This window comes from Notamacropus eugenii, chromosome 1, assembly GCF_028372415.1.
Source record: "Notamacropus eugenii isolate mMacEug1 chromosome 1, mMacEug1.pri_v2, whole genome shotgun sequence".
NCBI lineage: Eukaryota > Metazoa > Chordata > Mammalia > Diprotodontia > Macropodidae > Notamacropus > Notamacropus eugenii.
The window spans coordinates 409,969,168-409,992,447 of record NC_092872.1 but is presented as its reverse complement, the minus strand read 5'-3'; the positions used below and the strand labels follow the sequence as shown (position 1 = coordinate 409,992,447).

At 40.1% G+C, this 23,280-nt stretch overlaps 1 protein-coding gene and 1 long non-coding RNA gene across 7 annotated transcripts in view; one reads left to right on the top strand and one right to left on the bottom strand.

Moving 5' to 3' along the window:
- LOC140518689 (uncharacterized) overlaps positions 1-3,449 on the bottom strand; it is a 43,778-nt gene extending 40,329 nt beyond the window's left edge. For both annotated transcript variants that reach the window (XR_011971987.1, XR_011971988.1), the window contains exons 1-3: positions 3,220-3,449; positions 2,055-2,372; positions 820-989 (exon numbers count right to left, since the gene is read on the bottom strand). This is a non-coding gene — a long non-coding RNA (uncharacterized lncRNA). The remainder of the gene's footprint in view (positions 1-819; positions 990-2,054; positions 2,373-3,219) is intronic.
- The window catches only part of FBXO38 (F-box protein 38), a 119,206-nt gene extending 114,802 nt beyond the window's left edge, over positions 1-4,404 (top strand). For all 5 annotated transcript variants that reach the window (XM_072631030.1, XM_072631028.1, XM_072631026.1 and 2 more), the window contains 3 exons: positions 1,450-1,553; positions 2,130-2,243; positions 3,448-4,404. In XM_072631030.1, coding sequence (XP_072487131.1) covers positions 1,450-1,553; positions 2,130-2,243; positions 3,448-3,626 — 397 coding nt within the window. In that variant the 3' untranslated portion in view covers positions 3,627-4,404. The remainder of the gene's footprint in view (positions 1-1,449; positions 1,554-2,129; positions 2,244-3,447) is intronic.
- Positions 4,405-23,280: the final 18,876 nt, after the last annotated feature.

The window sequence follows — 23,280 nt, the reverse complement described above, 5'->3', positions numbered from 1 at the left end:
CACAGTCTTCTTTCACGTTCCACTAAGCCACATGCATGTAAAAGTCTTTACTTAGAAAGAATAATTTATTATATGTGTGAAAGATATATGAGGATCAGAGCATTCAACAATTACTTGAACAATAGCAACTGAATAATGCTAAGCCTCTTAATTTAAACTTGTTTCCTACCCCTGTCCCCATCAGAAATTCAAATGTGACCTTTATGAGCCCATGACTTATACTACATTTAAATTAAGAACCACCATAAACGGGGTATGCTGAAGTCAGCTCTAACAAACTGATTATTAAATTTTCAGCATAAGCATTTACATTGTGGAAATCAGTAAGCACTGTGCTACAAATCAGGGCTTTAATCTGTTCTTTTGTTAATTATCTAGATTTGAGAAAGGAGAAAGAATTAGTAATGCAGATTAAACTTAAAAGTGTGTGCATACAGTTTTTTCTTCCCATTATTAAAACATTTACAAGCCTGCCCCTGTATTGCTCTAAAGAACTTTGCTTAAGCTCAGCAGAAGGCTCAGGAAATGACATTATCACCAGGCTAAAGGCCTGATGACTCTAAGCTTTAACAGTAATAATAGGATTAATCATAATAATAACTGGTATTTACATAGTGCTTTAAGGTTGCAGAATGCTTTACATCTGTTACCTTATTTTAGCCCAACCATAAACCAAATGCTCCCTTAGTTTAATCCTAAACTTGGAGTGGGGTCTTTCTTCCAGGACTCCTTCCCCCACCTAACCTCGAATTTGTCTGACACCTCATTGACTGCAGTAAATACCATGTTCCTCAGTCAGTCAACAAGAAACACTGGTACCTGTATGACTCTGATGCTTTCACACCCTCCTGTGCTCAGTATCTCCCTGATTAAGGAAAGGCCTCAGATCATGACTGCTGCATAGGATTCCTTTCAAGATAGCTGTTACTCTTCAGGAGAACTCTTGTCTTCAAAAATATGAGACAGCTTCTCTGAATACTTATCTTTCACTATAAATACATAGAGAAAATTTAGTTTAGAAACTTCTGACATTGTGATGTGTCTTACAGAGACCCAGGATATAGGGAGAACCATTTTCTTGCTAATTTTTCTTCTTCTTAACCCTTAGTAACAGCTACCCTTTTTAATGTGCTTTAAGGCCTATGATGCGCTTTCCTGAGGTTATTATACCCTTTTTTTTTTTTAAAGGAAGGAGCTGAGTTTCTGAGAAGTAAAGTGAGTTGGCCAAGATCATATTAGTGTGTGGGAGATCCAGGATTTGAACCCAGGTCTCCCAACTTGAAATCCAGCAGTCTTTCCAATTTATGAGGCTTAGAATGTGCTTGCTGTGTGTGCATGTAAATAGGTACAATAGAATCAGCCCCTCAGTCATAAGCAGTATTTTGACAGTTTTCCCTTGAAATATTCTCATTTCTGTAATTTATATTGTGTTTTCCCCTCTGCCTGCAGAGAACTCATTAAGTATGAGTTTTTCCCTGAAGCCACACGAAGTGAAGGAGACCTGAAGAAGTATACCAAGTACCCTTGGGGAAGAGAGATTTATACTTTAGAAGGTGAGCACGAAGTAGGGGAGACCTAGAGCTGTTTGCACACACAAGAGGAAAACATCTGTTCTTCAGAGTGCTTTTATAGGGTACATAGGCATTAGGCCAGCAATTAAGGTAAGCCTGGCAAAAACCAAGGCTTTAGATTGATTTTGTATCCCCCCTGCCAATAGCAGTACATGAAGAATGATGACCATTGGTCTGCTCACCTACCTTTCCATGAAAGGAGTTCACAATACTAATCCTTTGGCATACTTTAAAGAGTTTAAGGATTGAACAAAACTGAGAATGCTAGACTAGAACCTAGAATGATAAGAACTAGAAAAGACATTATAGGACAGTCACATGTACTCATTTTAAAAGAAGAAACTGAGGTCCAGAGGAAAAAGTAAGGAATTCTCCAAATCATACATTTAGCCCATACCAGGAGCAGGAGGAGAGCCATATCTCCTGGTTATTGAGCTCAGTGATCCCTCCTCTCAACTATTGTGGGTTAGTAGGAGAGCTTACCTCAGATTTTCTTTAACTGATATTCTTGTCATTGGCTGTGGAAAAATTGACTTCTTGTATGTATCCTTGTTTTAGGCGTTGTGGATGGAGCCCCATATTCCATGATTACAGACTTCCCATGGCTGAGGTCACTACGGACAGCAGAGCCTAATAGCTATGCAAGATATGACTTTGAAGATGATGAAAGAAGTAATTACTGCTTTCTGTGCTCTGTACTTGATTGCTTTGAGACCTCTTCTATTTTAGTTAAATCTTCTTCAGGAACATAGCCTTTTGAAATTTTTTCAGATATTTCTTCCCCCTCTTTCAAAAATGGCCCTAAATTTATATACAAAAGAGGAAACAGTCAGCATAAAGAATTAATAGTTGCTGAGATTCATCTGTAAGAGGGAATAGGTTTATTCTGTTGGAACAAAGGGTAGAACTGAGCTGTAGGACAAAGCTCCAGGAAGGCAGATTTTGGCTCACTGCAGGGGGAACTTCCTAACACACAAGACATCCAGAAATGGAATGGATGGCCTCAGAAGACAGTGGCTTCTGCACCTCTGGAGGGCTCCTTTGGAGGCTATTGTAGAGAAGATTTTTGTTTAAGTGGGAGCTTAAATTTTGAACCCTCCATCACTTTTAGTTAGTTCTAAAGTGTTGTGATTTTGATTTCTTCAGCTACATTTTCTGCCCAGAACTTCATATTAACTATGGTACAAAAGGTAAAGCAGATATAATTTATAAATTTATTGATTATGCCAGTATTTGAAAATTTCCCTTGATATTTGTTCTTAAGCTTAAAGAGGAATTGATTTCATTGAAATTCACTCAAGTCACAAGAAGTTTATGGGAAATACTGATGAACTTGAGTTGAATTAAATATCTCTTGGAGACTGCTTTATGAACTTGCATATCCCGCCAGATCATAGTAAATGTTCCTCAAAGGTCATCTAGTCAAAGGATCATAGAATTCTAGACTCGGATCTAGTAGGGATTCAGAGGTCAGTTATCTACTCCAATCCCTTCATTTTTTAACTTACAAAGCTAAGACCCAAATAGGTTCTAAGAGACTTTTACAAGTGCAGATTGAAAATAGCAACGGCAGGAAGCAAACTCAGGTAGGACTTGAGTACTTCTGGTTCTGAATAGCTTTGTGTTTGTACAGTGTAATGCTGCTTACCATTACTGTGCCTAGCATTGCATTTTCATAGAACCAGTTAATGATGTCATCTGAAGCGTAGTGCTCTTGAGAGACTGTTTTACTTCCTTTCGTTTAAACCTTTGTTGTTTTTTTCAACAACATGTTCTGTGTAATAAGGCTGCCTCCAAGAAGTCATATGAAGCAACTAGAAACTGAGTTTTGAAATAATTCTGGTAATCATGTCATTCCCCTTCTGTCTCTTCCCAGCCACCATTTACGCTCCCCGGAGGAAAGGGCAGCTGTCTGCCGACATCTGTATGGAAACAATAGGGGAGGAAATCTCAGAGTTGCGTCAGATGAAGAAGGGAGTTTTTCAGCGAGTGGTTGCCATTTTCATCCACTATTGTGATGTCAATGGAGAGCCAGTAGAGGATGACTACATATGATTGGGTGGAGTGTGCCCCACCAGCCACTGGTCACTCCCACTTTCCAGCTGTTCCTCTGGCAGAAAACAAGAGGATATGTTGGGCTGCCTTAGTGCACTGCAATGTCTCAGGGCCAGGTCCTCAAAGGGGGTGGGGGATCCTGGCTTGATTTGGTGTAGAGTATGTAGTAAATGTATAAGGAACATTAACAGTGTGTACAAAGATTTGTACATAGCAGAAATATGGGGGGGGAGAAGCTTCTTGGAGCTCAGACTTTATATCATATGTTTATACAATTTAATTTAAAAATCCATTTAAATGAAGGCAGGTAATACAGAAGAGTTGACACATTTTTTTTTCTTGGCTTTTTCAGTTCTTAAGTGTCTCTTCATTTGCCAAGCCAAGACCTCAGTTGCTACATTCAGAAAAATCATTGGCGTCTCCTTAAATCTGTGCCTTTTTCTTCCTGAGCGAGTCTGTTTGAGTAAATCTGTTGAGCAGTTTGTGTGTCTCGAGTGCATTTAAAAAAAAAAAAAATCTGAGTGCTGTAGCATAGGAGAACACGATTGGAGAGGGTGGAATAAGATTTTCTGTACGAGACTGTACTTTCTATTTTTTTTAAAAGCATTACAGTTTCCACATTTCTTAAAATCAAGCAAATAAAAAAAGGCTTATGGACTGAAATTCCCTGAGTTTGAAAACCTGAATTCCAAAGCATTTTCTAGTTATTTATTTCCACATTCGATTGTGTATTTGTTTTATCTTGGAATATGAAAATAAAACTTTATTATAAACTGGGTTTTTTTTTTGGTTTGTTTGTTTTGAAGTTTTTGGTTTTTGCCTTGAACCCGGAGCCCTATTTCCATAGGGCAGCAAGTGACATTACATGGAAACAGAATGACTGCATGAAGACTGAGATGATTTTTGGATTTTTGTTTAGTTGGATATTTAACTCCCTGCAAAACTTGGGGAAAGTGAAAAAAATATTTTGCTAATCAGTTTTGTGGCTTGCCACATAAATCACTTGAAGAAACTGGGCATGTTTAGCCTGGAGAAGAGGACTCAGGCTGGGACATACTAACCATCTTCACATACTCGAATGGCCTTCCATTGAAATAGGAATTTGCACTTGCATTGCTTGACTCCAGAGGCCAGAATTAGTAGCAGTGGGTTGAAGGTGCACAGACACAGATTTTGACCCATTCTAAGGAAGAAACTTCTTAACAGTTAGAGCTATTTCAAAGTGGAAGTGGCTGCCTCAGGAGACACGGAGTTCCTGGTCAGTGCAAGTCTTTCAGTAGAAGCAAAGGTGTCACTTGTTGGGCCAGTTATAGAAGTAATTACTAAACAGGTAAAGGTTTGACAAGATGGCATCTGAGGTGTGGCCAAGTAAGATTTGTTCGAACAGTAAGAGTTCACCTTGATTTTCCACTTCAAGTGTTGAGAGCACTTTATAGCCATCTTGTAGGAGGGTGGGAATGGTATTATTTTCATCTTATAGATGGGCAAAACATGTTCAGAAAAGTCAAGTGACTTGCCCAAGGCCATTCATGCCAGTGGCATCCAGGATTAGAAATAAGGTGTTCTAACGGCAGAGCCAGTACTCTTTCCACCATACCAAAAACTATATCTCTCGACAGTTACTTAGGATCATAGGATTTAAAATGAGATCATCTAATCCAATCTCTTTGCCGGTGAGGAAAACAGATCTAGCATGGTGGTCATTTATCTAAGGTCACGCAGAGTGCGTAATCTCTCTGAACCTCAGTCTCCTCATGTGTGAAATGGAGGTAAGACTTGGTACTACTTTCCCCTCCAAAATTTTTTATAAGGGAAGTGCTTTGTAAGCTGCAAAGGGCTACCAAACAAGCATGGTGAGGGAGGGGCCTAAAAATGATGCCCATGGTAGAGGGATATAATATATTCAGACAACTTAAGGACTTTTCTAAGAGGAAGGGATCAGCCTAAGAAGTAGGACAAACAGAGATGTGACAAGGAGACAGATTTTGGCTTATGTTTTAATAACTTTGGAACGAGAAATGCATTGTTCTATGGGAGGAATAGTGCTGAGCCTGGAGTTAAGACTTAAGTGTGAGTCTTGGTTCACATTAGTGACATGAGTAAGTCACTTTCCAGCCTCAGTTTTCTCACCTGTAGAATGAGAAAGCTGATACTTGTACCACCCACTTCATAGAACTGTTTGGAAAGCGGCCAAAGCAGGCATGCCAAAGTATTTCAGGTGGCTGGCAAAAAACAGGCTGTTTTTTGTGGGCTGCCAGAAATCTTTTGGTGGGCAGCAGGTTGTATAGGTCTGCTTTAAACATTTAGAACTGTAGAAATGGGGCTTATTAATGGAGCTATTTGGCAGTGACATGCTCCCAAGGATCCAGTCTTGTAGGGGGAGATAAGACAAAAGTACTATGAGGCAATTCGTAAGTGGTGTTTCAGAACAAGTAAAAGTTGCTGTAGGCATTCAAGAAGGGGAGCTTATTTCTATGTGAGAGGGCTCAGAGAAGCCCTCTTGGAAGTGAGGTTTTCAGGAGATTTCAGTAGATGGAGCTGCAGGGAAAGCACTTCTCGGCATAGGGAAAGCATTGAAGAGATAGGGGACTGCTTGCAGTTTAGACTGGCTGGAAGACAGAACACACAAATGAAACTGAAATAACTCCCATTTCTATGGTTCCTGAAGGTTTGCCAGATTCTCTTCTAACAGTCCCATGAAGTAAATAAATAGTACGGGAGTGATCCAGTTCCTTTAGAGATGGAATGATTTGCCCATAGTCACAAAACCATAAGTGTTGGAAGTGGGCCTTAAAATTCAGGTCTTCATCCTCTCAAATCAGTGACTTTTGTGTTCATATAGGAAAAAAGTATGATGTGCCGTGTCTGTATCATGTTGATTCCTTGCGCACCAGACCAATGTGCCTATTGAAGAAGCAGAAATAAATTTTCTGAGCAGTGCTCACCTCAGTCACTGGAGGGCACTGCTTTCTGATTTTTGGTGCTATTTACAACACAGAGCCTCTTGCACATTCCATTCCTCCAGCAGCCTGTCTGTACAAAAATCACATGATGGCCGAGCCACAACCTTAGAACATAGAACATGATGATAAGGCAGGAAGGGACCTCAGTGATAGCCTGGGGGTACTGGATGGTGTGCCATGCTTGAAATCAAGGAAGACCAGGGTTCAAATCCTGCTTGCATCTTAGTATGACACTGGGAAATCTCAACCTTGATTTTCTACTCTTAAAAAAAAGGTGGGGGGTGGGAATGGAAATGGTAACCATCTACCTTACTGGGTTGTAATGATCAAATGAGAGTGTGTCAAGTGCTTTGCAAAATAAGCAGGGCCTCCAGGCCACAGGTGCCCCACCCCTGCTCTAATCCCTAGATAAGATAAATATGAACTTATATGATACGTAATATGACCTGGGATACCTTCACCTCCATGCTCAATTTAAAAGGAGAAAAGCCCAGAGATGGGAAGTGATTTGCCAAAGCTCATCAGTAGGAAAACTTGGAGCTAGAACACAAGTAAGTATTCCTTCTCCCAGTTCAGGTATCTTTCCCCAGACAATTTTATGCATCACAAGAGTAAATGAATAACTGCCCTGGTGAGCTCGTTGTTCTCATTTATAGTGGGGTTGGGGAGAGGGCAGAAGGGAAGGGGCACAATTCAGGGAATCAAAAGTAAGTTTACACAGAATTTCCACTTGACCTTTATTTTAACTTCAAATTATAGACCAGGTATTCACCGAGATGTGCCATTTAGGGAATGGAGAGACTTTGTATCTGAAGAGGTGAGTTCTAGTTCTGCCTCAACCTCTGCCAATGTATGACCTTAGGCAAATCCCTTTTCCTCTGAATGTTAGTTTACTCACCTGCAAAATGGAGGTGGTGATAATACTCTCTATGCATCTAACAGGCTTGTCAACAGGTTTGTGAGGAAAGCACGTTTTATAAACTATAAAGCCCTGGAGAAATGGATGTGATAACGCAGGTTCACCTCTTTTGCGGGGTGAAGGGGGTGGAAGGCAATCAGAGTTAAGTGACTTGGCCAGGGTTGCACAGCTAGTAAGTGTGTGAGACCAGGTTTGAACTCAATTCCTCTTGATTCCAGGGCTGATGCTCTATCCACTGTGCCACCTAGGCGCACCAAGCTCATCTCTTTATGGGCACATCACCTCAGTGTAAGGATTTTATTCAGAGTCACAAGTGAAGGAGGAATAAGAAATAAACAGAAAACTCAACATTCCAATCGTTAGAGCCATGTCAGGAAAAGAGAGCCACAGATTCTGTCGCAGACACAATCTTTATTTCATACTATCCAGCGTCCAGGAATCCAGTGACCTTTCTCTTATCTGACGACACCCCTCACACCCACCCCCCACCACTGCTTGTTCCCTCCCTTCCCTTAATTCCCAGAGCTTTAAAACAATTTGAAGGAGCATAATGGATGTGTGAACACCACAGCACATGAAAGGTAGGATGGGAAGGGAAATGGGAGCATTTTAAATGAGAAGCTTTGACTTGGGCAAGTGCATGAGCTAAGTGTAGAGACATTGGGCTGTTTCTCACATCTTCCCAGTCTATACTGTGTGCTCCTTCCCTAGGGCCAAGAAGCCAGGTAAGAACCCAGATGCTCTAATTCAAAGAGCTCCAGGCTAGTTCTAACCATGGTTTTTGTTACTGTCCTCCAACTTTGGTGCCTGCTGTGTAGAGACTGCTGGAACCAGTGATTCATGGCACTCTACACAGACCTCCAAGGAACACTTTTACACATCATGGCAATATAGGGTAAGATGACGTAGTAGTAAGACACCAAGGCCTCAGTTGAGGTACTACACTGTGCCTTCCAGACTCAACTTTGTCCCTTTCCTCCACTCACTAGTAAGTGTAGACCAGTTTGATCTCTGTTATAGCTGTCCCTCCTGTTAGTTAAATCTGCTCTTAAATATTCTAGTGAAATTGTTGATATCGTTATCTTTTACTTGATTCAGCTATTTCTTGCAGTCTCAATGCCAACTCCCAGCGTAATTTTCTATGAACTACCCTTTTCAGCCTTCACCTTCCCAACACTTCACTTCCTTTAATACTAATATGGTATTACTAAAAAATAAAATTAAGTGTTGAGAGAAATGTCCTGGAAGAAGGAAGAAAGGGAGAGATAAAATGTAGTAAATCATCTCACATAAAAGAGGCAAGAAAGATTTTACAAAGGAAGAGAAGAGGAAGGGAGGTGAGATGGCATAAGTGAGCCTCACTCTCAGCAGATTTGGCTTTAGGAGGGAATAAGACACATTCAACGGGGTATGGAAATCTATCTTACCTTGTAGGAAGACAGGGGCTAAGGGGATAGGAGATGGAGGATAACACAAGGGACAGCAGATTGGGGGGAAGGGATAATCAGAAGCAAACACTACTGTGAGGGGACAGGTCAAGGGAGAGAATGGAATAAATGGAGGTCAGGACAAGATAGAGGTAAGTATGTTTAGTCTTTCACAACATGACTATTATGGAAGCATCTTACATGACTACACATGTATGATCTATATTGAATTGCTTGCCTTCTCAATGACAGTGGGTGGGGAGGGAAGAAGGGAGAGAATGCAGAACTCAATGTTTTAAAAATGAATGCTAAAAATTGTTTTTTCATGGAACTGGGAAGTAAGTTGTACAGGCAATGGGGTATAGAAAGCCATCTTGCCCTACAGGAAAATAGAGAGGAGGGGGAAGGGAGAAGGGGGGGGTGATAGAAGGGAGGGCAGATTGGGGAAGGGGTGGTTGGGATACACGAAGTCCTAGGGCAGGGGGGGGAAGGGGAGATATGGGGAGAAAATCTGGAATTCAAAATCTTATGGAAGTGAATGTTGAACATTAAAAAGAAATAAATTATATTTTAAAAAATAGTAATATGGTGCTAGTCACAACAGGTTAAAGCTGGGAAGGACCTTTCGTATCATCTGGACCAACCTTCTCATAGTATATGAAACAGATGGAAAGTCATTTGCATGACATCACACAGCTAGTTAGTGTCACAGTTAGGATAAAACCAATTAGTGTCATAGGTAGGATAAGTCCAGGTCCAAAACCAATTTTCTGGTCAGCCTATAGATTTAAAAAATGGAAAAAGAAACACAAAAATTCACTGAAGAGTAAAAGAAAAAAAAATAAAAAGTAGGATTGGTCAAATGGAAAAGGAGGCACAAAAGCTCACAAAGAAATTAATTCCTTAAAAATTAGAATTGAGCAAATGAAACTAATGACTTTATGAGAAATCAAGAAACAATAAAATAAAACTACATCTGTTCCAATACAGGTTCATCCTGCAATACTGAGGAAGAGGATATGGTGGGGGGTTCAGGGGAGGGGGGTTCAGGGGAGAGCAGTTGGGGAGAGGGAGGGATTGGATATGGTGTATCAAGAAGAGGAAGGGAGGAGAGATTGCTGATTGCTAGTCCAGATCCAGAGCATTGACTTTAATTTGGAGAGCTGTGCTCAGAACCTTCCTATTCAGCCTACTGTTCCCTCCCTCTGTAGCCTCCTGTTTTCCTCATCTGTGACAAAAGCAGCTAGCTATTCAGAGAGAAGCAACATCTACACCCAGCCCCCAGCTCTCTTCCTCTGCCATTTCATCTAATTATTGGCATTACTACTGGCCTGGATCGCCATGACCTTTCAAAATGACAAGGACTTGGGTTGGCAGCCATGAGCATTTGTCATGAGCAATGATGGAGGTTTGGCTCTTTCCCACCCACGTTGGAATCTTTGCATCACTGTACAATCCAAGATTTTTTTTAAACAAGGAAGACCTATCAAGTAGCAGTGCAAAATGGACTCATTTTGCAGAAGTACACGTCTACTAAGTGTAATCCTTTCCTGAGTGAAAGAAATTTTTAAAAAAAGGCAAACCAACTTTACTGGTCTTTTTAAAAAGAATAGATCATGTCCTTTTGAAAGTACATAGAAAATACTACAGTTAGCCCATGTCCCCAGACCCAGTCATTATCTTGGGGCAATGTCTTTCTTGAGCAGCTCTAGCCCTTGAGGGGAACCCAAGGTAGCGTGGTAGAAGCCTAGCTCTAACACCCGTTGATGATATCATTTTAGTGTGATACTACCCCTCTTCAGTTCTGTTTTTTGTGTATGTGTGTGTGTGCTTATACATACACATGTACATGTATATACATACCTATTTACCCTATTAGAAATTAAAATTTAGTATTAATATAAAAATAGTTTTGATCTCTTGGGTCCTCTGAAAGAGTCTTAGAGACCCAGGGGTCTCCAGACCACACGTGGAGAACTTAGAGCATACAACAGATGAGGAAATTGTGGCACAAAGAAATCAGGTGACTCATCCAAGGTCACACATTCCTTCCATCCAGGACTATTTTTTCTCCCTCTCTTTGTGTTCCCAGAGCCTAGCACAGTGCCTGGCATATCACATGTACTTAATAAATACTTGCTTTTTAACTGACTGACTAGCTAAGTGGCATAGCCATTCCTCCTATTTCAGGTCTCCTGTTTCCCATTTGAGAGATCTTTATATCATAGTATGTTTTCTCTCCTTATATCAACATTCAGAGTTCAGTCTCACCATTCATCTCACTGGCCAAAGAAAAGGCTCTTTATTCAGGAAGCATACTGACTCTGAGAGATTTCAGGCCCAAGTATGTTGGCTTTTCTTTTGGCACTCTTCCCTTTCCCCTGTATTTTTCTTACCTCCTAATGGATTGCCTTGTATCTATTCTTTATTATTTCCAATCTGTCTTTCACACAGCTGCCCAAATAATCTTCCTAAGGGACAGACTGACCTTGACACTACATATTGCATATAAAATAAACTGCAAACCCCTTAGCCTGAATTCAAGACTGACTTTCCTTTCCAGTCTAATCTCATACTATTCCCTTTTACTCTTTCTATATTCCAGAAAAACTGAACTAGTAACTGTCCACTAAACTTGTCCTACCCACTCTAGTCTCCATGAATTCACACAAGTCATCTACCATGCCTGGACTGTACTCCCTCCTCATCTCAATCTATCAAAATTTCCCTTCAAGGTTCAGCTTGAGTGCCACCTTCTCTGAACTTTTCCCAGATTCTCCCCTCTCCATCTGTAATTATTCTTTTTTTCAAATTTTCCTAAGTCTGGAGTCCCTACTTCATTCTTATTGTATTCTGTCTTATATCATAACTTATTTATATACCACACATATACATATTAGATTTATTATATACTCCCATAGAACCAGAATATTAAAGCTAAAAGGAAATTCGATATCATCTGGTTTAATTGCATCATTTTACAAGGCCCCAGAGAGGTAGTGACAAGAACTCAAATTGTAAGCTTCCTATTGTTTTAAGGAACCTTATCATTGTCCATCTTCATGATACTAGTACCCAGCATGAGGCTTGGCATATAGAAAACATTTAGTAAATGTCTTATATTGAATATGGTATGCTACACGGCCCCTGGCATGGAGCAGAAACTGCCTTCTCCAGCATCACTCCATCCTGCCAGAGTGAGAGAGATTACCAAATAATGTCCTAGGAAAAATTCATTTGATTTCCTATTACTAGGGAAAGAGTAAATTTCCAAGTAAAGATCCTCTAAACTCTTCTTACCTAAAAAGTGAACTTATGCTTCAAAAACATATCCATGCATTAGCTCAAAACCAAGCCAAGAAACCTGTCCCTCCATAGCCTAGGATCCCACTCAGAAATCTTATAAGTATTTCAGTAGCCCAGTCCCAAGTTCATCTTGAGATTAAATATCTCCAGCTTTGGATGGGAAAAAACAAAGGGATGGCTAAAAACTCAAGATTCATTGGTGGAGAGATCAACATGGCAATAGAGAAAAACATTCTAGTAACCAGAGTTGTCTCAAAGCAAAATGGTTGCCCAGAGCTCACCATCTCTCTAGGTCTTCATGCAGAGACTGAATAACCTCTCACCAGATACTGTGAGCATTCCTGCTGGAGAACTCAAAGATCCTTTCTGACTCTCAGATTTTAGGACTCTATACAAATGTTTTACCTTCCTTGTCTGTAGTTAAGGAAATTAGCCTTAGCCCTAACATTTGTCAAGCTTCATTTATAGAATTTCCCTGAGTTGACAAGCAGAAGAATGTTTAGAGAAGGATTATTAAATTGGTAAGGTGACTCAAAACTGTATCCCATGAAGATCATTTGGACTGAGGATCACAGTAACTCAAATGAAATTGCTCACCAATAAGTCAGTTAAACAATTTCTTTTGCTCATTCTCTTAAGGATCTATGGAAGAGAAATCCTAGGGGATAAAAGACTGACAGGAGATACTTGCTTTCTAGAGGTATGTGTGAGTGTGTGTGTGTGTGTGTGTGTGTATGTGTGTGTGTGTATTCATCCTTCGTTGCAGAAGAAGACCATGCCATCAGAGAAATAATGACATGACTTGCACTTGACTTTGTTTTGAGTGAGGGAGGGCTGTGCAGGTCACCAGCCTCACTTCTCCTCCAGAGCCATCTGAATCCAGTGACCAGATATTCATCAGGATGACTGGAGATGACCCAGGATGAGGCAATTAGGGTTAAGCGACTTGCCCAAGGTCCACAAGTAGTGAGTGTCAAGTGTCTGAGGTGAGATTTGAACTCAGGTCCTCCTGACTCCTGCAGTGGTGCTCTATCCACTGCACCACCTAGCTGCCCATGCTTTCTAGAGGGCTATAACAGGGAAGAGGGATTAGATTTATTAGTCTTCTCCAAAGGGCAGAATTAGGATCACTAGAAGGAAGTCAAAGGGTGGCAGATTTGAATCAATATTAGAATTTCCAAATAATCAAAAATAGCCAACAGGAAAGTGCCCTCCTGTGAAGTAGTGAGTTCTCTTCACGGCAGCTGTTCAAACAGAGACTGAATGTCCCTCTACTGATAATGGCATGGAAGGCAAGAACTCACTTGGTGGAAAGCTGGATGAAATGTCCTTTGAAGTCCCTTGCATTGTTGAGGTTGTATGATTCCATGGTTAGCCTTCCACAGGAAGCAGCTTTTTTGTGATGATGTTTCCCAACTACCTCACCTTCTTATAACCTCTGTTCTCTGTAGACTTCTGTGTGGATGGAGAGCCTTCTATGGAAATGACAGCATGATTGGAAATCTTGCAGCCAAAGTATTTCCCAATGTCTGTCATCCATGTCTTTGTTCAGAAACAGGACTCCTGGGATTTGGGGTCATTGAGTTTCTCAAGTTCCTGATGATATCCACTGTGCAAAACTGTATACCTGGGGAAGGAGAAAAGTGAGGGAACGAATTGAGCAGCTGTCATAGAATTACAGAAGCTCAGCACTGGAAAAGCACTGAAGTTGGAAGACCAGGATTCAAATCCAGTACTACCCCTCACTAGCTATATGATTTTCACTCCTCTGAACCTCTGTTTCCTCATCTGTAAAATGGAGATAATATTTAACATTCCACATGCTACCTCAGAAAGTTGTGAGGAAAGTTCTCTCTAAACCTTACTTAATGTGATATAGAAATGTGAGATGTTACTATCATGATTTCTAAATATAGGGAGCTCCCAGATGAGGAAATTCTCCCTACCAAATGCAAGTTAGCATCTCCTCTGCAGCTTATGAAAGTTGCCTAGAGCCCAGTTGTCTTGCCCATGATTATAGGACTAATATGTGTTAGAGGCAGGACTTGAACCTGACTCTGACTATGGGGGGGGGCTCCTTGTGATGATGATGATGATGGAGGAGAAGGAAGAGGAAGGAGAAGGAAGGAGAAGAAACAGAAGGAGGAGGAAGAAGAGAAGAAAAAGGAAGAGGAAGGATGAAGAAAGGAGAAAGGAGGAGGAGGAAGAGAGAAAAAAGCAGGAAAATAAGGAAGAGGAGAGGAAGAAGGAGAAGAAGAAAATTAGGAGAAAGAAAAAAGAGAAAGGAAAGAGAAATGAAGAAAAGGAAGGAACAAAGAAAGGAAAGGAGGAAGGAAGGAAGGTAGAAAGGAAGGAGGGAGGGAGGGAAGGAAAGAGGAAAGGAGGGAAGGAAGGAAGGAAGGAAGAAAAGGATAACAAGAAACCAGTGCAATGAGAGGCAATGTAGCATAGTGTCAAGGGTGTTGGACTGCTACCTGGGGGTCAGGAAGACTTCAGAGTTCCTCTTCCCTTGACTTTGCTGAGTCTTGGGCAGCATTCTAAGATTTACCTACTAAGTTACAGATAGGTTTCAATCTGTGTCAGTGGAGGAAATACTCACCCTATTAAAATTTCAGGTTCTCAGAGTATTGACTAGTATAATATTATTACCACCCACCTTCTAGAACTGGGAAGATAAAATGGGATTACCCACACAAACCAACTGCCTATCTTCTAATCGCTGTGTAAACATCTATTACCCAGATTGACCTCTGCCTAAGCAGGAATACCTCTCGCTGTTGGGAGCTTATTTCTTCCTGAGATAGCGGATGCCTCTTTAGGGTAGTTCTAATTATTAGAAAGTTTTTCCTTATATCAAGCCAGAATCTATATTCTTGCAACTTGCTTGTACTCCTAGGTCTGCCCTGAAGGTCCAAAAGGACAAATCTTTTAGTCATTCCTATAGTTGAAGACCTCAATCATATACACCCAAAGTCTACAGAACTTTGTTTCCAACAATCAGTCTTGTTGTGGCTAAGGGTCTAACTCTGTCAGTGTCCTGGGTATCTTCTTCTGGGCTCCATCCAGGCTGTCAGTTGTCCCTACAGTGCAGCATTCACAAGGTCATTTGTAAATAGCGATCATGCCCCACCTCCAAATCTCTTCTCCATGCTAAACATAGTCAAATTCTTGAACTAATCCTTCACTTCCCACATCCAATACATTGCCATCCCCTATTGATTCTTTTTCTACCACAGAGCTCCAAACGGTCCCTTGCCTTCTAATTCTAGTGAGAAGTAGCATAGGATAGTGTATAGAACTGTAGAGTGAAGAAAATCTAAATTCAAATTATACCTTTAATACTTACCAGTTATCTGACCCCAGGTAAACAACTTAATTTCTCTGAACCTCAATTTCCTCATTTACAAAGTGAGGGCAATATGTGTAGCAATTATCACATAGGGTTATCTTGAAGATCAAATTAGGGAATATTTGCTAAATACTTTGCCAGTCTTAAAACACCATATAAATGCCAGTTATAATCATCATTATTATTTTATTTGTTGGAACACTAGTATAGACAGTCATATCACGGCTGTATTATGGCAAGAACAATTTAAGTGGTCTGTCTTCAGTCTTTCTTCATTTATAATTAATTCTATAGAAGTTACTAAATTAATCTTTATGAAAAGATCTGATCACATCAGCCCTCTGCTTAAAAACATTTGATAACTCTCTATTGGCTGGTAAAGAACAAATGCCAGCTTCCTAGATATGTATGCAATTTCTTCAGCCTTTCACTTGTGCTACACTCCGGCCAAATTTTACTATGCATAGACTCATAGATTCTTGGAGCTGGGTGGGACCTCAGATGGCTCTAAGCCAGCCTATTTCAGAACCACAATCCAGTCAGTCTTTTCTTGAAGACCTCAGATAGAGAGGAATTTGTTAACTCCTATGCAGTCCAATCCACTCTTGGATAGCTCTGGGTTGGAAAATGCTCCTTATTTCAAGCCTAAATCATCCCTTTTATAACTTTCACCCATTGCTCCTAATTACGCCTTCTAGGTCTAAGCTCTCTTCCAAATACAGGCCCTCCGGGTTCTTGAAGACAGCAAACATGTCTCCCTAAAATATAATTTTTCTAAGTATAAATATCCTGGATCCACTCAAGCAATCCTCATATGGCACAGTCGCCACTTCTATGGATGCTTTGCTAATGAATCCTAAAAATGAGTTAGCTTTTTTTGGCTGCCATGTTACATTGCTGATTCATTGACTTTGCTATCCCACTAAGCCTCCAAATCTTTTACATATGAACTACTTATTATCTAACCATGACCTTTCCCATCCCGTACTTGTACAATTAATTTTTGAATACCAATATAAAATTTTGCTCTTGCCCCATGACATTTCATCTTATTAGATTCAGCCCATCCTTCTAGACCATCAAGACCTTTTAAAGATTCTGACCTTGTCATTCATCAAGTTAGCTATCTTTCCCAGGGATGTTATCTACAAATGTGATAGCAGCTTGTTCTTCTGGGATTCAGATAAGGTTGCTAAGTGGGTTCCTGGACCATGTTAGAGCTAAATGCCTTAGTTTTGAGCTGATAGGTTGTTTTGAATATGGATGTGGTTTTGAAGCATGAATTCATTCCCTAGATAAGAACTGAGTTTGAAGGATCCTTTGCTGAGCTGTGTGATTGTGAAGATGGAAAACAACAGCGTTCTTGACCTCAGGAATCTTACAATATGAGTCCTGACTTTATTGCTGTATCTAAGTGTTTGAAAACCACATTGAATAGCATAAGGCCAAGAATCCTTGGTTTCTCCATTAGATAAATCTTTCTAGTTGGCATCAATCCATTGATTGTTCTTGAGTTCTGGCCATTTAACCATTTTTGAGTCCATATAATAATATTAATGCCTAAGCCACATCTTTTCATGTTTTCCATAAGGACAGCATGAAAGACTGTCATCAAACACTTTGCTAAATTCTTGGTCAAACCCTGTCTACATTTCTCCTCTCCTCCCTGTCCTCTCCCTCTACAACCCCGCCCCCCCCCCCCCCCCCCAATAATCTTAGTCTAGTAAACCTGTCAAAAAAGGAAATGAGGTTATCTTGAACTTGTTCTTGCTGAAGCCATTCTGACTCTTTATGGTCCCTGCTTCCCCTTCTAGACATCAGTTAATATTTCAATTAAAAATAAGATGAATAATGACTAATACATTCTAACATACTGCCAAGAATTAAAGGCAAGCTCTCTGGACTTGCTTCAGACCGGCTCGAAGTTTCTACTCTATTCTCTCTGAAAATCAGGACAAGATTGGTCCTCCAGAACTGCCACACTCCTCTCATTCTCCATGATTTTTCAAAGATCACTAAAAGTAGCTCAGCAATCACATCTGCCATGTTTTGTTTGTTTGTTTTTCAATATGCTGGGATATAATCTGTCTGGGTCTAACTATGTGAACTCAACAAAGGAGGACTGCTTTTACTGTGTTTTTCTCCATACATGTGTTTCACTTCATTATTAGCTATTTTTATTCTGTCCTTTCCAGTCCAAAAAGGATTGTCTTTGGCAGAAAACACAAAAGCAAAATAAGAGTTTGAGTAGTTCTGCTTTCTTTTCATCTTTCATCATAATCGTAAATATTTATGGGCAGTTAGGTAAAGAGAACACTTACTCTGAAGTCATGAAGGCCTCAGAGTCACAATGTAGCCTCAGACACTTAGTTGTGTGACTCTGGGCAAGTCACTGAATCTCTCTTTGCCTAGTTTCCTCATCTGTAAAATAGGGATAATTGCAGACCCTACCTTGCAGGGCTGTTTTCAGATAATATTTGTAAAGTGCTTAGCACAGCACCTGGCACATTGTCAACGCTATATAAATGTTATCTATTATTAATCATTCTATCTCTCCCAAATAGTGACCCTCCTAAGTCTTCTTTGAACCTGTACTTTTCCCCAGTATAGCTTTTAAAGAATAAAACTAAATGAAATCGACAACACACTTTTCATAGAATTTTAGAATTCAAAGGAAATTTTACAAGTTATTCAGTTCAACCATACCTAACTAGAAATTCACTTTACAACATCCTTGATAAGTGGTCCTACAGACATCAAAAGATGACAGAGAGCTCACTCCCTCTGGAGGAGACAGCTCATCATATTTCTGATCATGTCTATCTATAAGGAATGTTTTCTTTTTGTGAAGCTATGCAAATGCCCTCATTGCTACTAGTTTTACTCTCTGGGCCAAAACCAAATTAATAACTTCAAATATTTGAAGAGAACATGAAGCTCATAAGATCTAGAACTAGAAGAAGTATAATCATTATCTAAATCAATGGGTTTGAAAACTTTTTAAATTGTGTATCCCTTCCAGTAAAACCTTTTTGAGAATATACTTCCAATATGTGTATGTTTACCAGTTTATGAATTATATGCATGTACTAATAAAAGTTCCATATGTTATAAAACGTAAAATATACATAAGAAAAGGCCAAGATAGAGGTGAAACCATATTTGATCCTAAGGTTAACAAGGAGCCCCTGGAGTCTGTGTATGTGTGTGTGTTTATGTGAAATACAAGGATGACATGCTCAGATCTGTACTTTCAGAAATCACTCTGCTCACTCCGGGAGGATAGACTGGAGAGGGGCAAAACTAGAGGCAGGGAAACAAATTAGGAGGTTATGGCTATAGCACAAGTGAGAGGGGTGGTGAGGCCTGAACTTGGGAGGTGACTGTGTGAGTGGAGAGAAGGGGACAAATGAAAAAGATATGGATGTTGCAACAGCAAAATTTGGCAACTGATATGGATATAGAGAGTGAGGGCAAGTGAGGAGTCCTGGCTATACAAACCTGGATGACTAGAAGGATGGTGTTTTGAAGATGGGTAAGTTTTGGAGTAAGGGTCCAGTTCAGATCAGAATCTTTCTATGTTTTTTCATTCTATAATTCACTCTCTTCCACCAAAAATAAAATAGAAGAAAGGCAAGGTTCTTATCCACTAGTCACTGCTCCTGCGTCAGTCATGAGGTGATGGGGTGGGGGCAGAGACAAGGGGCAGAATTTTCACCCATGAAGTTGCTGGGGGTAGCAGTGAGTTAAAATTGCCCTTGGGGGTCAACATGAGTTTCAGATAAAGATCAAGAGATTGTATGGCAAAGTGGGCAGTATGGGTGGGAATATGAGCATTGGCAAACTGATTTCCCATCCTCTAATTGGTTAATCATACACACAATGAGGTCAGGTAATTCCTGGGGTAGTCTCTATGTCTTCAAAATTATTCATCTAGACTAACTTCCTTATTTCACAGAGGAGGGAAACTACAGTGGAAAAATCTTGATAATCTCCCAAGACTCTCTTTTCCTTCCTGCTTCTCAAAGGAGTATGGAGTGAAAATCCCTCTTTCCCTAGAGAAGAGAATGAGATGCTTTCTCTTGTCCAGGGACTGCTCTGCCAGCCCTAGAGAAGAACAGTTGAGGTTGTAACTACTGGCACGCTGATTCATACTAAGACCAACTAGAAATTCAGGAAACTTTATCTAGACAAGGCCAACTAATCACTTCAGGGATGGTGAGTAGTCGACAGAGAGCTGCCTCAGAAGCAGGAACACCTGAGTTCAAACTTCTCCATATTCTAGGCAACTTTCTAAGATTGTAAAATTGTAGTCAGTCAACAAGCATCTCTTAAGTGCTTACTATGTCTCAGGATATGTTAAGCCCTAGAAATACAAATCCAAGCACAAAAACAGAGCCTGCCTTCTGATGAAGAAGACATTCCATAAAAGGAAGCTGAAAAGTGAGGAGGTGGTGAAAGTATCCTAGGGGAAGGGCATGATGGAGAAGTTGAGAGGAGTGCAGCCGGGTAGGAAATGAAGACATGACTGGCCTAGGCACTTCCTTAAATCAAGGTTCTAAGAGGGGTCCTTCATCGTCCAATCAGAGGGAGGGTTCTCAGGAACAAAGCACTAGCTGACCTGCTGATTTTAGGCTAAAGACTTAAGATTTTACTTGGTAGGCAATGAAAGTTTTTGAATCAAGGTAGTGATATGATCAAAGCGATGCCTTGAAAAGAATAGATTAACAGCAATTTGTGACTGAAAAGGAAGGGGAGGAATCTACCCCAGAGTTCCCTATACTAATGAAATCACGAGTGCAGTTCCTATCCCTGTTTCCCAGTCATAGAAACTATCCATCTTCCCTCCCCTTTTAGATCCTGATTTTAGATCAACCTAGAACAAAATCCACCTGGTATGCTTGTGGATATACTTGTGTTTTATAGCCTGTGGTTGGTTGGATTGATATATCCAACTCATAGACGTGCCTCCAGAAGAACACAGGGCAGAGTAGAGAGACTGGAAAAGTATGTCTTCTTCTACATGGTTTGTTCTAATTGGAAGCAACTGGCTGAGGGGTCAGGAGAACTTGATGATCATTCTTGTTCTTCTGCTTCCTCATGGCGTGACCTTGAACAATCAACTTCCTTTTTCATGCCTCACTTTCCCTCCTCTTTAAAATAAAAGAGACTTCAGTTCTCTTCCAATTCTGAGGTTTTATGTTCTAGGTTCCCATGATCCCTTGTGATCTTAGGTTGCCTTGGAAGTGGCATCCAGATCAGTGGAGGTGATGGTGTCACTCAGTCCTCTGCCTTGGGCAGAACACATCTGGAGTATTTGTGCTTTGTTCTGGGCACTGCATTTTAGGAAGGACGCTGATAAGCTCAAGAGTGGGGAGGGCAACAGTCTTGAGGTTTTGTCATTGGAAGGAAATGGCAAGGTTTAGTCTGGAGAAGGAGAAACTTAGAGATATGTGATGGCTATCTTCAAGTTTCTGAAAGGTTGTTTTGTGGTAAATGAATTAAGATTTGGTTCTGCTTAGCTGAAGAAGGCAAAACCAGGAATAATGGATGGGAGTTAAGGGAAGGAAGACTCAGGGTCATTGTAAAGGAAAACTTTCTAGCAATTAGAGTTGCTCCAAAGCAGAATGAGCTATTGTGGTAGGTAATGTGATGTGCTCTTACTCACTTGAGTTATTTGAGTGAGCTGCATTTGAACTAGTATCTCAGATCAGTGCGGGGGAAAATCAGGAGCCAACATCTTGCAACATCTTGATGGACTAATTCTCCAACCACCTAGTGGCCTAGTATTAAAAAGTCCCCAACCCCTACTGAAGGAGAAATAAAATATATTAAACTATATAAGGATGAAGTAAAGTAAATGGTCTCATACATTGGTGTAACAATTATCTGATGTTCTTAGATAAGAGATTCTGCAGTTTTATCTAGGACTTCTTTCATGATTATAAAAAATATTTAGTTATTTCCCTTTGCCTCCTGTACTTACAAGCAGGTACGTGATGCAGTAGACCTTGAATCAGCAAGATGTGAGTTCAAATGTGGTCTCAGATACTTAGTAGCTATCTGACTCTGAGCAAGTCAGTTAACCTCTGCCAGCCTTCCTCTTCTGTAAAATGGGAATAACAATGGCACCTACTACTATATCTTGTATACAGTATATATTATAATATAATATATATTACATATATATAGCATAGTATAAGAATAATACCTATTGTGAGGATGAAATGAAATATTTACGAAGTACTTTGCCAATAATAAAGTCCTATATAAATGCTAGATATTATGATTATCACCATTATTGTAAATCCTGACAGTTGCATTCCAAATATTCCTCTTTTCCCCCTTGGTGAGTTCCCCTCTTTCTCTACCCTTCCTTCTTCTGTGAAAAACCATATTTACTTATTCTAAATTGCCACAGAATCCTGTATTTTCTAAGCAGGCCTGAAAGGTAACAAAAACCAAATCTATACCCTAGGAAGATGAAACGGCTATAATCAAGAACAGTATTCCTTAGCATGCCAATAAATTTCTTTACTTTCAGTTTCACTTCGTATCTTTCACTGAAAGTCATCAGAACTCTGATGACAGGACCAAGAGAATTCCCCAATACCAGCCATCTTTCATTTTTTGGACTCTGCTTCCATCCATTAGATGATAAGTTCCTTGAAGGCAGAGATAGTTTTTTTTACTTGTATTCATATTTCCAAGACTTAACACAGTGTCTGGCATCTGGTAAGCACTTATTCAGGGATTCTTGACTTGACTTGGAAGCTGGATGATCTCTTGTCCCAGATGTTGTAGAAAGGGAATCTTGGTCAGGTATGGGTTAAATTGCATCAGTAGATCATCCATTTAGAGCTAGAAGGTGCCTTGGAGGTCATTGAGTTTACAGATGAGGTGACCAAGGCCCAGAGAGTTTGTGATTTACTTAGGGTCACAGAGCCAGTGATGTCTTGCTCTGGAGTATGAACTCAAGTCCTTCAAACTCAGAGTTCAGTGCTTGATCAGGTATTATATCAACAAATATTATATCCTGTTGGCTTTTTTAGGTCCTGTGGCATCTCTCAACCCTGAAAGTCTGTGATTCTGACTTTAACTTTCTGGAGAAGACAACCAGGGTAGTCAAAGACCTCAAGATTTTGTCATTGGTGGAAGGAAATGGCAACGTTTAGTCTGGAGAAGGGAAAAAATGGAGGGGGACATGATAACTCTAAAATCCCTTCCAGTTCTGACATAACTTGTTCTGTGCTTTTGCCATTTCTATCATCTCTCTATGAGCAACCACAAATCACACAAATCCAACAATCATGTTGACTTTAAAACCCATAGTGAAATTTCAATATAAACTCTTCAGACTTTGATAGTCACTGATTCTTTTCTCCTTCTAGCCCAGGTGCACTCAATATGTTAATCCCATTTAAATGAAGCTCAATTGCATGCACATCTTGTTATCACTTTTCTCTGTGCCTGCATCTTACTCAACATTTTGATGAGCTTTCCTTAGAATTTATGGGGATTTATTTTATATCCTGCAACTTTGCTAAAGTTGTTCATTATTTCAAGTAGTTTTTTAGTTGATTCTCCAGGATTCTCTAGGTATACCTTCTTATCAACAGAGTGAAAGTTTTGCCTAGTCTGATTCCTTCAATATCTATTTCTTCTCTTACAGCTAAAGCTAACATTTCTA